Source organism: Diceros bicornis, chromosome 9 (genome assembly GCF_020826845.1).
Source record: "Diceros bicornis minor isolate mBicDic1 chromosome 9, mDicBic1.mat.cur, whole genome shotgun sequence".
Taxonomy (NCBI): domain Eukaryota; kingdom Metazoa; phylum Chordata; class Mammalia; order Perissodactyla; family Rhinocerotidae; genus Diceros; species Diceros bicornis.
In genome coordinates this window covers 34,154,942-34,169,144 of record NC_080748.1, presented here as the reverse complement: position 1 = coordinate 34,169,144, position 14,203 = coordinate 34,154,942, and the positions used below count along the sequence as shown (strand labels likewise).

The following is a 14,203-nucleotide window of genomic DNA, read 5'->3' as shown; positions in this document are numbered from 1 at the left end:
TGCGCACTTAACCGCTACACCACCGGGCTGGCCCCTAGTTTGTGAATTTTTTAAAAGTTATGTAGTAGATTAGGTAAGAGATGGGGCTGGAATTGCAGGATTTTTGAGATAATTTCTATGAGATGTGTCAGAATTGACAGTAGTCTTCATATGGCTGAAAGCCACAATAAAGAATTTTAGTCCTTGACTGCCACTGGTTTAAGGTACACCTATTCTAGACGTAGGAAGTAGTAAAAGAAAATGATGGAAGCAGGTCGATGTTCAGGAATGAACTAGGAAGACTATTAAGTGAAGAGATTAAGTTGTTTTATGTTGGGTTAATGCAGGATGATCATGCCTCCTGGTTTGCTCAGGGCAGTCCTGGTTTACTTCTGCTGCTCTGGTGTAATTATTGATGGTGACTTTTTTTATTTTCAAAAGTGTCCTGGTTAGATGAGAAATTGTATTGTCACTCTAGTTAGAAGTGGCATTTTATAAATCACTGATTTCAAATCTGACCCATTTTTAGGGGCAAAAGAGGAGTGGGGATGAGGTTTTTAGAATTTGAATTTATAGTCTTTACATTTTTTAGCTGTTAATTTCTTTTCATGTTCACTTAATACTTAGGTAATGGATTTTTATTATTTATTTATTTATTATTATAATTTATATATTTTATTTAATTTTATTTTAATTAATAAAAATTAATAATTTATTATTATTAATTAAAAAGAGGAATCATCATTATTAGTAGGATATGGTTAGAAATTTTAATTTTGTAATCTTTTTCTTTTTTTAGATAATCATTCTCTTAGTAGAAGTAAATGCAGTGTTTGAGATCATTAATTTTCTCTTTCTCTTTGGCTCATAGCTGTCCATCCATTCTGTATTTCTATATTTTCTCATTTTTGGTTTGACGACAGACTACATGGGCAAAACTCTGGTTGTTTTAATGGTTTTATAATAGAGCTATATTTGTTTGAACATATGTTGAAAAAATACTGCTCAGTTTTAACTTTTATTCTCTACTACATTATGGTTTGTGACAGTTTGATGGTGCTAGAGTGAATATGGATATATAAATTATTTGAGATTGCTTGAAAACTATTTAGACCTTTTAAATAATCATCCCCTTTTTTGGTAACCTTGACAACATTTACTGACGCACATAAAATGATTTTATGTTAATTCATTTTTTTAGAACCAAAATTTTGGTTTGTGTAAATATTAATTTTTGTAATTGCCTAGCCTAATATGGAGAAATATAGCTGCTTATCGCTGCAGACTAATGTGCTTACTAATTATTTTAATGATTAGAATTTTTAAAAATTGCATGTTTAGGTTTTAATCTGAAAGTTGAACTTAGTTTTGTTTCTGAACACAGTTACTTTTTGTTTTTATTGCTTTGCTGCAGTTTTAGAATGTAATTGCTTTCTTCTTTTGAGTAGATGGTAGTGTAGGAAGTTATCTGTGTGGCATTAGTAACTGGCCGACCAGACAAGTATAATGCTTGATTAAGCCTTAGTTATTCGTATTCTGAGGAAAATGTATGTTATTTGCCACCTGCTGAATTATGCATAATGTATGAAATGAAGGTAATGGACATCATAAGAGTATTTTAAATTCAGAAACATCTTTTCTCCAACTACTTGGAAAAGGTCTCTCTGGGACTATGTTTTGGTGCCTGCCATCCCATCGCCGCCTCCCGCCAAGTCCATCACTGTTTGCACTTTCTAAAGGCCTGTGAGTGTGTTAACCTGTAGATTTTCTTTTTAAAATTTGTTGAGGGCCAGCCCCAGTGGCCTAGTGGTTAAGTTCATCGTGATCTGATTCTGCACAGACCTACACCACTTGTCAGTGGCCATGCTGTGGCAGTGGCTCACATACAAAAAGAGGAAGAGTGGCAACAGATGTTGGCTCAGGGCAAGTCTTCCTCAGCAAAAAAAACAAAAAAAAATTTATCAAATCTGAAGTGTATTGGCTTTTTACAAATTACATTCCAAGACTTGCCATAGACATTAATTTCACTGTGAAACTTCTTACTTCATGCGTTCATTTGCTGTCCTAAAAGTCATTCTGTTGACTTAATCTGTAAAATAAATATAAACTTAGAGTAATTTTCACAAGCCATTGAGGACAAGTAAGAAAACTCCGAAATCTCCGAAGCTGTCAGGTGCCTTTTATGGTAGCAGTGATGGTGTCTGTTTACCTCCGTGGATGCTCCACTCTGTTGTGGCAGCTTCAGAACATCTGCAGTTATCACTGACAGAAGCTGTTCCAAGGAAAACCAAGGTCGTCTTTGCTGTTCATTTTCTAGTTCAGCTCTGTTCTTTTCTTCCTCTGGCAGTAATGGTAACAGCAGTAGCTGGAGCAGTCTTGGTTTAGAAGGAGATTTGTTTGAGGACAATTTATCCTTTCCAACATCAGACAGGTTGGTCCAGTCCAAAAACTTAAAAACTGATGAGTCTTTCACCACTAATGCATGATGTCATTTTCTTAAAAGAACATGGGTTACAGTGCCAATATATATCAACCTGCTTTTCTCCTATACTTTGACATGATTTTGCTTGATGAATTTACATCTAATGAAAAAATTCAACTATGCTGAGATATGACTGACATCTGATTGCAAAATGTGTTACTTTCATGCATGTGTTGCCCTGCTTGCTACTTTTCATTCTACCAATTATTTCATTAAAAAGAGCTTGCTTCCTACAGGATTTCTGTTGTTTTGTTTGTTTGTTTTTTTTGTATGTAGTTTTATTTCATATATAAGAAAAGTGTAGGAAAAATGTGTTTTGACTGTGTTAAAAAATATGTAAATGGCATCAGCAGAAGCATTAATACTTAATTATTCATGGAATTCTCTGATATTCAGATGCTTTGTTATCTAAAACCAACTTAGAATATTTCATCTTTAAATTATTTTAAACTAAATTTTATTGTGAAATTACTTAGTGCTCTATATATCCTGGTCAGGTAGAACTTCTTGGTTGTTGATAACTTATCCAGGCATCGTTTATAATTCAGATTTTAACATGAAATGGTGTGAGAAGCAAAGCTTCCTTTTTTATTGTCCTTTCTCCCCTTTTTAAATGTCATACATCGTATTGTAACATTCATTCTTTACATTTTAAGAATTGATTTTAATACCATTATTAATTAAAGCTTTTTTTAACTGCTTCTGCTCTTTTATTTGGAAAGTGATGGACCAGATGATAAAGATGAAGAGCATGAGGATGATGTAGAAGGTAATTGACAATTTGTTTTTCAAAGCATTGGCATGTTTTTTGTATAAGGTTCCCTAGGAGAGTCTTTAATGATTATATTTGTGCATTTTCATCAGTTAGGCTCCGGGTTATTACAAATCAGGTATTTACATTACAAGTCAGGGTATTCTTGAACTAATTTATCCAGTGTCGGGTCCTTTGTTTGTATTATTTGATTGCTAAACTAATGAAGTACTCATCAGTGTAAAGACTGAACTACTTTAAAAGAATTATTCAATTATTTTACAGGGAAATTTAGGATAATCTCTCTGTGTAATTATCTTTTTCGAAATATAAAATCCTTATTCATAAGATATAATCTATTGTAATTAGGGCATATGTCAATTTTTCTTCCAAACCAGTAACTTCTAGCAATTAGTGTTAGAATTAGTGTTTAATGTCATTCTTACATAAGTCAATAAGTAAAAATAAAAAGATATTTTAAAATCAATTCTTCCCTCTCCTAACTTCAGTCCTATACTCACACATACACATATTGGAAGAAAATATTCAATTCTTCCTTTAATGAACATAGTTCCAAATATGTAAATATTAGATACCATAGGTCACAGAGTTTTGGACCATAATTTGTAATCCTTAATTCAAATATATTAGAATATCTAAGTGAATCTGGAAGTTTTTCAAGTTGAAGCTGAGTTTTTATTGTATTTAGATGGTTGCTGAATTTTTTCCCAAAAATCTTATTTTTCCTTAATTATAAAAATACCAATAATATCTTCTGTAGAGTGGAACATAAAAATATTATTCTGTTTGAGATATTTGTTTTTGAACAAGTGATTTATTTTTATCATTTTTTTAGAAGTGGGCAAACTGAGAAAATTTCCAAAACAAATTTCTTGAAATGTACTTTATAACACCTGAGTTTCCAGTCAGTTCTACAACCAGTTGTACTTTCCTTCTTTAGGGAAGTTATGTACCAATTTTTGAGCTGAAATCCCCAGGCCTAAGATTATTATTATTATTTTCTAGTTCTAATGCCTCTGCTAATTAGACATTCTTCATATAGGGCTTCTAGAATTAAATTTTTCTCATCAGATGTCAAGTAGGGTTAGCGCAGTATATTTAGAGTTGTGGATAGGCTAGGTAATATTTACTTTATTTTTGTTGACTAAAAAGTGTTGACTTTGTCTAGAAAAGTTGTTTACTTTTTCCCAAGTAATACCTATTGAGCAGAGTTGTTCCAAAGCCTGTACGTGGTATAAACGTGTGTGGTGAGTATTTTCTCCTGTGAACTAGTTACTACTTAACTAACTTTATTGAGGAATGGTTAAGAGAAAAGAAGATACAGGTTAATATAAATATGAAATTCATTTAAAAAAATTTTACTTTTGGCACTAGCCAGGCTGTTTAGGATTTCTTTTGTTAGTAGGTAGAAATCAGGAGATTAATTATATGTAGATATGTCATTACTCGGCTTTTGAGATTATAGTCATCTCTCATTATATAGAAAATTGTAGCCAACTTTCAAATTTGTTAAATTGGAAATTGGTAAATTAGGAGATAGATTGATGTGGATTTATAGAAAGATTCAAAATTATGGAACTCCTAAGGCAACAAACCTCATTTTTTTGTTGTTGTTTGTAGTTGCAGGATGTCATTCCCTTCCCTTTTCACTAGTGTTGAGTAACCTCTCTAAAGAGAGAGGTCACTCTGAGGCCAGGCAACCAGGAGCCCTGAAATGAGCAAGTCAGTAGTACAGAGAAGCCTTGGGGTGACTTAGTGTCCAACCCCCTTGACCTCTGCAGGATTTACAGAATGGCCCAGAGACTACGTCTGGTACCATAGTGCACCAGACCCATTTTTTATTGAGAGTCAGTGGGGGGAGAGGAGGGAAAAGACAAGATGTTTATTTTAAGAGAATAGTGTGGACCAGTTTTTTAAATGAAAAATCAGAGGCCAATACAAATCCTAAAAATTATTAGTAGTGGTCTGGAATGCCCTACAAACTATAACAAAGAATCAGGGACATTCACCAACAAATTTTCATTCCGGGTACAAATTGGCAGGATGTCTGCCAGCATGCCCTGCTGCTTACCTCTCGTGTGGGAGGGCCTGGGCCTCAGCACTGTTTTGCTTGGCCATCATTAAGCAGGAGTGTTAAACACATGATATTGGTCCACAGATCATTAGTTTTACAGTCAACAGCGATTCACCTTTATGTTGAAAATATAATTTTCATTAAAAAAGAAACTTGTGAGCAACATTTATTTATAATAGGAGTGTACCAGAAAATTCCCATGTCTGGCTTTTGAGATGTAAGTGGTTACATATGAAATTTTTTTTTCTATTTTGTGTAAAGCATGAAGTGATTAAGAGCATGGAGCGGCACTGCACGTGTTCGTATCCTGGCTCAGCCACTTCCCTGCTGTAAGACTCTAGATCTTTCTGCCCCAGATCCGTCACCTGTAAAATGGAGATGGTAATAGTTTCTACCTCATAGAGTGGTTGTGAGGATTAAAGGAGTTTGTATATCTAAAGAGCTTAGAACAATACTTAAATGATGTAATATGTGCTATAAAGTGTTTACTGCTGTTATTTCTTTTAGCTCAGAAAGCTGTCAAAGTCCATTTAATGTATTTATTTGAGGTTTTTGTGTGTTTCATTTATATTTTGATTGTAATCATAGCTTTATGGTTTTATTTTCTCTCTACCTGTGGATCAAATTTTAATGCAAATTATAACATTTATAGTACTTGAATTCAGTGCCTCAAAATAGAGTTTTGCATTTGTGCTGTCAGTAGGTGATGAAAGTTATTCCTTTGTTTTAGCATTATTTTGCCCTTTCAAGGAAATGTTTTAGTTGATGTTATGGTGTGGGTAAGAAAAGATAGATTTTTTTCCTGCATTCATTGGAATCTTAAGAAATGGAAAATGTTTATATATCCTTGGAAACCAGAGTATTGAGAGTTGAATTGATGAGTTTCACTTTGTACTGTTTAAATTTAAATATTAGGTTTGGAGCAAGATGGAAAGACTCTGCTAATTACAAATATTGACATGGAGCCATGCACAGTAGACCCCCAACTAAGGATTATTCTTCAGTGGCTCGTTGCCTCTGAGGCTGAAGTTGCAGAACTTTATTTTCATGACTCTGCAAAGAAGGAGTTTATACGAGTAAGTACCTGCCTGATAGGGTGGGTGTGAGGATACATTTAACAGTATATGATGTTCTGTGTCACGTGGTTCATCTAATAAGATGCCCATTGATAGCAGAGTGGGTAAATGCTTAGGCAATAGAACCTGATAGTTGGGTTCAGATATCAGCTCTGCCACTCTGTAGCAGTGTAATCTGGGGCAAGTTCACCAGTCTCAGTTTCCTTATCTGTACTATGGAAATGAGTATAGATTTTACCATACAAAGGTTTGTGAGGATTAAATATAATACTGTAAAAAAGTGCTTAATCTAGTGCCTGGCACATCCTAAGTTCTCAAGGTTAGGTGCCATTAATAAACATTTCATGTGTTCATGTGAAAAGATTGAGTTATTCTTTGTATTTAATTGATTCATAATTGTGCCTAGTAATTAGTGTCTCTCTTTCTCTGTTAATCCAGTTTCATTAGTATGAGAAGCTAGCATAATCCAAAGCCAATACAAGTTTAAACATCTAATAAGGGACAGTGGACCAATTTGAGTATTTAATAGACTTCTAATAATAAAACATTCAGATTTGGATATTTTTATCCACACACAATAGGATATTTTTATTGAGAAGTTACTGTGTGCCAAGCACCTTGTTAGTCAAGATTTTCAGTTTACAGTCTTAAGGTTTTTGTCCCTGAATTGTCCTTACCAGAACTTTGCTTTAATCTTACAGGGTATAGAATAGTCTAATGAATAACCAATGTAATTCGCTCAACAATAACAAAAAAGGAACAGTTAGGGGCCGGCCCCATGGCATAGCGGTTAAGTGCGCGCGCTCTGCTGCTGGTGGCCGGGGTTTGGATCCTGGGTGTGCACCAAGACACCGCTTGTCAAGCCATGCTGTGGCGGCATCCCACATAAAGTGGAGGAAGATGGCCACGGATGTTAGCCCAGGGCCAGTCTTCCTCAGCAAAAAGAGGAGGATTGGCATGGATGTTAGCTCAGGGCTGATCTTCCTCACAGAAAAAAAAAAAAAAAGGAACAGTTAGTCTTGATTTGTGGTTCAGAATTTATAAAGATATTGTTGAAAGAAGTACATGAAAAAGATAGTATATAAAAATAATTTTTTTTGTATTGTTTGTTTTTACTTAGACTTTTTGGATTTTTTCAGTTTAGGTTTCTGTTTTTGGGCAGAAGGAGAAAATAAGACAGAAAGGGATATTCAGGAAATGAATTGTAAAGGAGAGAGAATGGGTAGGGAAAGTGTTAGAACTGACCTTAGAGAGGCAGACATTTTTCAAGTCATTTAGTCTTGGATAAGCTGAGGGCTAAGGAAGGCCTTAGGCAGAGCTGAGCATGGTGGCACTTGGGTAAGGGAATCTCATCCACGTGTAACCTAGGAAAACGTTCTGGCAGTTCCTCAAAAAGTTAACATAGCTTTATCATATGACCCAGCAATTCCACTCCTAGGTATATATACCCAAGAGAAATAAAAACATATGTCCACGGCAACATTATTCTTAGTAGGCTGAAAGTGGAAACATCCTGAATGTCCATTAACTGATGAATAGATAAATAAAATGTGGTATATCTGTGCAATGGAATATTATCTGTCAATGAAAAGGAATGAAGTTTAGTCATGTGCTGCATAATGACATTGCGGTCAATGACAGTAGTCCCATAAGATTAGTAGTATATATTAGTACCACATAGCCTAGGTGTGTAGTAGGCTATACCATCTAGGTGTGTGTAAGTACGCTCTATGATGTTCACACAATGATGAAATCGCCTAAGGATGCATTTCTCAGAACGTATCCCCGTCGTTAAGCAACACATAACTGTAGATATGTGCTGCACCATGGAGGAACCTTCCAATCATTATGCTCAGTGAAAGAAGCTGGTCATAAAAGACTGTATATTTTATGATTCCATTTATATAAAATTGCCATAATAGGCAAATCTGTAGAGACTGAAAGTAGATTAGTGATTACTAGAGTTGGGGGGGTTGGGAGAAATGGGGAGTGATTACTAATGGGTAGGGCTTTCCTTTTGGTGTGATAAAAATGTTGTAATGTTGATTGTGGTGATGGTTGTATTCAACTTGGTGACTATATAAAAACCATTGACTGGTACACTTTAAGTGGGTGAATTGTATGATATGTGAATTGTATCTTAATAAAGCTATTTTTAAAAAGGTTGAGCATATTTATATTACAAAAGATTAAAGTAGTTTTTACAGAACTAAATAGAAAAAAATGAATGAAGACATTCTGATTGGAGATGATAGAGTTTATTTAAACCTGCATTTATTTACTTTTTTTAATTGAGGTATAATGGACATAATACATTATATTAGTTTCAGGTATACAACATAATGATTTGATATTCATATATATTGTGAAATGATCACCACAATATTTATTTACTTTTTTGGTTGTTTTTTGTTGAAATATTAACATTTCTTAACTTAGAAAGCCATGTTTCCGTTGAGGCTAGAGTGTGTATTCCAGAAAAAAACCACACTATATGTTGTGGAAGGAAAATCCACATCCTTTTATTAAGCTTGACGTTGTCTTTATTATTTTATGTTCCTAATTGAGGGTGTGGCAGATGTATTTAGTTAAGTTAAGAATTTCCTGTAGAAATGCAGCCTCTGTACTCCTACACAGGCTATCCACGGGGTGAGGTTTGTGGAATTCTGTCTCCAGTAATCCCAAAATGTCATTCTGTGGAGGAGAGTTATTTATAAAGGGCAGGAAGGAAAAATGTTTAATTTGTGTAAAGGGGTGGCGGTTTGGGGGAAAGACCTTGTTAGAACTGGAAAACAATATTTTACTCCAACAGCAGAATTTTTAGTTTCATCTCATGTTGAAAATGAAAACTGTAGGGGCCGGCCCAGTGGCGTAGTGGTTAAGTTTGCGCGCTCTGCTTTGGTGGGCTGGGGTTTGGTGGTTCGGATCCTGGGCCTGGACCTACTCACCGCTCATCCAGCCATGCTGAGGTGGCCTCCCACATAGAAGAACGAGAAGGACCTACAACTATGATATACAACTATGTACTGGGGCTTTGGGGAGAAGAACAACAAAAAAAAGAAAACTTTATTGTTATAAAATTGTTTTCAGTTAACGTTTTTTTTTTTTTTTTTTTTAATTTTTTATTTATTTTTCCCCCAAAGCCCCAGTAGATAGTTGTATGTCATAGTTGCACATCCTTCTAGTTGCTGTATGTGGGACGCAGCCTCAGCATGGCCGGAGAAGCGGTGCGTCGGTGCACGCCCAGGATCCAAACCCAGGCCGCCAGCAGCGGAGCGCGTGCACTTAACCGCTAAGCCACAGGGCCGGCCCTTCAGTTAACGTTTGACTTGTCTGTCTTTCTTACTAGCTTTCAAAACGGTTACAAGAAAAAGGATGGAAGGTGGGAGACCTCCTGCAGGCTGTGCTTAAATACTACGAAGAGATGGAAAAGGCTTCCCGTGAGGAGAGATGCAAGTCACTGTTTGATTGGCTCCTGGAAAATGCATAGAACAAACTCCAAACCAGTATATTTTATTATTTGTTTTGGGAGAGGAAGAAACAGATAAAGATGCATAGGGTAAAATTTGAATAGTGAATATTTACATTTTAAGTGAATTGGGAGGAAAGTAAATATAGCTTTTTAAGCGCATGGTGTCATCACATGGTGTATATAGTTCATACTTTTGTAATCTGTGTCAAATATTATCTTCATTTATTCTTCTGTACACGTGTGAGTGTGTTAAGACCCTAAGAACATGTATTTGAAGGAAGGTCTAACCATAAGGTTTTCAGGGACATTGACTGACGACGTTGTTTTTGCATCCAAATTGTGCTGCTAGAAACTGCACTGAGATGGCTGAGGATAGGTTCCAGGGATGAAGAGTTGTAATTTTGTCCTTCGCAAACAACTAGTATCCTATTAATAACTAATCTGACATCAAAAAATAGTATTGAGGCTAATTTTTTTTTTTCTGATAGAGTTTTTTGTCCTCTTTCTTAAAGTCAATTTTATTTGCATAGCTCAGCTGTTGGTAGCTTTTTGAATCCCCTCAAGCTATTTAATTTCTTAGAAACATTAGTATTTTAGGTTTCTATAAATACCAAAATGATAGTTTCCTCAGCCTTTCATCAAATGACATTATTTGCTAATGTTGCCAATCGTTCTGGCATGAAAGTGAATGTATGTGTGTGCATGCACGCATGCGTGCATGTGTGTGTATGTAAAGGAGAACTTTAACCTTGCTAGTGGTTTGTGCCCTGTTTTATTTTACTGTTTTCTTGGTTAGAAACCCACTGTTAACATTAAAAAGGTGCTTTAAAATAAAATGTCTATAAGATTGTGCAGTAAGAATTTTTATTTCTCCTTTTGACTATTTTGGGTCCCCAGTTTATCCTATAAGTGAAAATAAAGGTGCAAAACATGTTGAAATTTTAAAATCTAATGTTAATATGGAAATGCATTTAGAGAAGCCCAGTAATGATTTTCATTGTTGGATTTTTGAAAAAACTCTCCACTTTAGCAAGGGTAAGCTCTTTCTACAAAAAAATGGGATTCCCCCTGCCATCAGTAAAAATGGGATCCCCCCCTGCACTATTTGTAAAGTCCTCTGACATGATTTTTCTGGGCTCTACATTTCCTACGACTTTGTGTTTAGAAACTACAAGTTGACTTGACTAGAGGACCAAGACTGTGTCTTGGTTTCATATGTGAGGGTATGCGTGTGTGAATTTTTGGTTCTTCATTAGCGGATTTTGTGATCTAGAGTAAATCTTTGGGGGCTTTGTTTTTGCTCCATTAGATTTTCTTTTTTCCTGAGCACTGACTGACTGTTATGGACGCTGCACAAAGTATAGAAGACAGCACCCGCCAGGGGGCAAGGAATAAGGGCACTTACATGAATTTGAATTAATAATTATGGTAGAGAAATGTATTTTATAACGAAAGAGTCAAATTTGCTTTTTAAGAAAAATGCCAGAAGCTATTTAAATATTTTGAGGTTACATTATAGGTTTTTGTTTTTCTCAATTTAAGATAAAGAAATAGAGCGAGCCTTAAAAATAAAGTTTCCTAGAGTTTCTTCAAATATTTTTCAAGGTAGAGAAATGCAGGAGATGTATATAACCAGAATTGCTTCTGTCTTGAGCTTCTCAGAACTTGAGCTGCAGCAGCACTGGACTGAGTTTTTAAACGTTAGGAACCACGTTGTTAATTATAACATGGATTAATTGATTATTTAGATTGGATTTTTACACGTATATAATTATCAAGTTGTGTTTAGTATCTTCGATGTATGTACAGGTTTGATTAACAGCAAAACCGAGTTCTGAATTTCTTTTAAACTAAAGTGACAATATATTAGTTTCGTAAAAACTTTCTGTGCTTGAAAATATTTATTCCTGTTATGGTAATAATCATTTTGAGGAAAGATTTTCCTCATATCCTTGTTTCCTTTGCATTTTTCTGGAGCTGTGCTGGATTCAGAGTTCCCTTATTTAGCCACTACCTAATGATGGACCAGTCATGAAGTATTAGCACACATAGTAATAATCATAATGGAACTCCACACTTGTATCAGTTCAGTGCAGGGGCGTAGAGAAAATTATTAAGTCTTGGCAGATGTGAAAAGAAGCGTGAGTTAAGCTTCCTTATATAGAGAGAAAATGTTTGAGTGTAGAGCAGTATCTTTTAATCAAGTACAGTCTAAACTTACTTTCTTTAAAGGCACTTTGTGATTTTCCCAAAGACATTCTAAATATGTTTGGTTGCTCAATGTTCAGAACAACTCTGTTTGTTGAGAACAACTCTGTCTTATTTTATTACAAATCTACTTAACATATTTATATTATAACATTGTAATATTACCATTCTGTACATTTTGTCCCTTATGAAGTCTCATGTCTTATTCAGAACTGTTAAAGTCATGATGTGCATTGAGCTGAATTCTCTGTTCAATTTCAGAACCATCAAAGGATCTGTGGAAGGAAAGTGAAGGAGGCTTCTGATAGGGAGTATTTAGAACATTATTTCAGACTGAAATGTGGCAATTCTTTCCTATTCTTCTTCTCCCAAGCCAAGTTTAAATTACATTTATATTTTGAGTATTTTTAATGTTGATTTTGAACATATTTCCTGATTTATACAAAAGGAATGATTCATTTATAAATCACAGAAGAAAATTACAATACCTGTTGGATGGTTTGATACAATTTAATGGAATAATAAAACATTTGAGAGTATTCAGTCACGTGAATATAGGGGATAACATCTTTATACTTTGAAAAATGTTCCACTTACCCTTTCAGATATTTGACGTGAATTCATTCAATTCATAATACTTTCATTTTGTTTAAGTAAGGCTTTTATGTTGCCATTAGGAGAATTTACTTACTTATTAAATGCACCATGTGTAAGATGAAAGATAGCTTACCCACGTGACTTGATCAGTACACGTTCCCCAAATGCAGAGTTTAACCTTGACTCATCATCAGAGTCCAAACTCAAGTGTCTTCTTAGTTAATTATTTAGCTAATGTTATTCTTCCACAATTAATATTATTGATTTCCCATCAATATATTGCTTTAAATTTTACGTTTTTCAAAGGAGACTTTCCACAGTTGTTTTAAAAAATAATGCATCCATACTCAGGGTGTAGAGAAAATACTTTCCATTTAAAACCCTGTCCACCTGTCACCAGCACAAGAGAATTTGAGCTTCAGTGGGAATTATAAAATTGTACTAAAGTGAAATGCATTTTTTCTCATTTTTAGCAGAAGACCCTGCACACATTTACTCACTTACTGTATTCCTGCTCTAAAGATGCAGATACGGTGTTAGTCACTCTTGTCACTTTATTTATTTATTTTTTTTACCATCCGTGTACATTCCTTTCACGTAGGTAGAACTGTAGTTTTAGAAGTTCATTGTTTTGTTTTTGTTGTAATGTTTGAATACTGTTTAATGTCGGGTTTTAATATTGCTGGATTTGCTACCTTCGGTTACTTGTGCAGTGTTAAAAGTAATTCACGTTTTTGTTTAAGATACCAGATATATAGCAAAAGCAGCTTTGCATAACTGTAGCTGTTCATTTGACTGTGCTGAATCACTACGTTAAGATCGTGTATAACAGTAACTTTTTTTTTGCTTTTCAGTAATTTAATATGTTCATTTACCAAAATATGAGCTTCATGATGCACTAAAATTTTGTTTTAGCAGTGGCTCAAAATAAATATTTCAGAAATTACTTTTGTAATAATTTGCAATTAATTGTTCTTTTATCTTTTATCAATTGTTGAAGTCTGTGATCTTTCCTCTCCCAACTAAGAATTCTCCAATAAACTTATGAGATGCCCGGCCTTGGTTTTCATTCTATAATACCTTGTTAACTACTCTGTACTGAACTAAAGCAAAGGCACATAAGTGGAACTGCTACGATAGAAGACACATCCGAATGATCTCAGTGCTTCTCACATGGTTTTCGAGAATAAGAGAAGTTAAGAATATTTTTAATTGGACACTGGATTCTAACTACTTATTTGGGTGCCTCTGAGTGCTGACATAAGTGACTCGAAAGGCTGTTTACCCAATCTGTTTTGGATTTTAATGCAAAGCCGAATATTATGGTTGCCTTGAATATGAGCGTGTTATGAAATTCCTCTGGCCTGAGTTGAGCCCTCCTCCATAGGATACAAAGGTCACACCTCCGTCAGGCCATGGAGCATCGGGCATTTAAAAGTTAGGTGCTGGTTGTTTATTACTAATGGCATTTGACTTTGTCTTAAGTATTTTAAGCCCAGAAATTAGGGAAGGATTTTCTAGCTTTTCATGAATGTTTCAAAAT

General features: G+C 34.8%; 1 protein-coding gene across 5 annotated transcripts in view; it reads left to right on the top strand.

The window, feature by feature from the left end:
* Positions 1-13,714, top strand: part of AKAP11 (A-kinase anchoring protein 11) — a 51,835-nt gene extending 38,121 nt beyond the window's left edge. For 3 of the 5 annotated variants that reach the window (XM_058548232.1, XM_058548233.1, XM_058548234.1), the window contains exons 9-12: positions 2,327-2,410; positions 3,184-3,230; positions 6,223-6,383; positions 9,733-13,714. In XM_058548232.1, coding sequence (XP_058404215.1) covers positions 2,327-2,410; positions 3,184-3,230; positions 6,223-6,383; positions 9,733-9,873 — 433 coding nt within the window. In that variant the 3' untranslated portion in view covers positions 9,874-13,714. The remainder of the gene's footprint in view (positions 1-2,326; positions 2,411-3,183; positions 3,231-6,222; positions 6,384-9,732) is intronic. The other 2 variants (XR_009221195.1, XM_058548235.1) reach the window with 2 other exon arrangements.
* Positions 13,715-14,203: the final 489 nt, after the last annotated feature.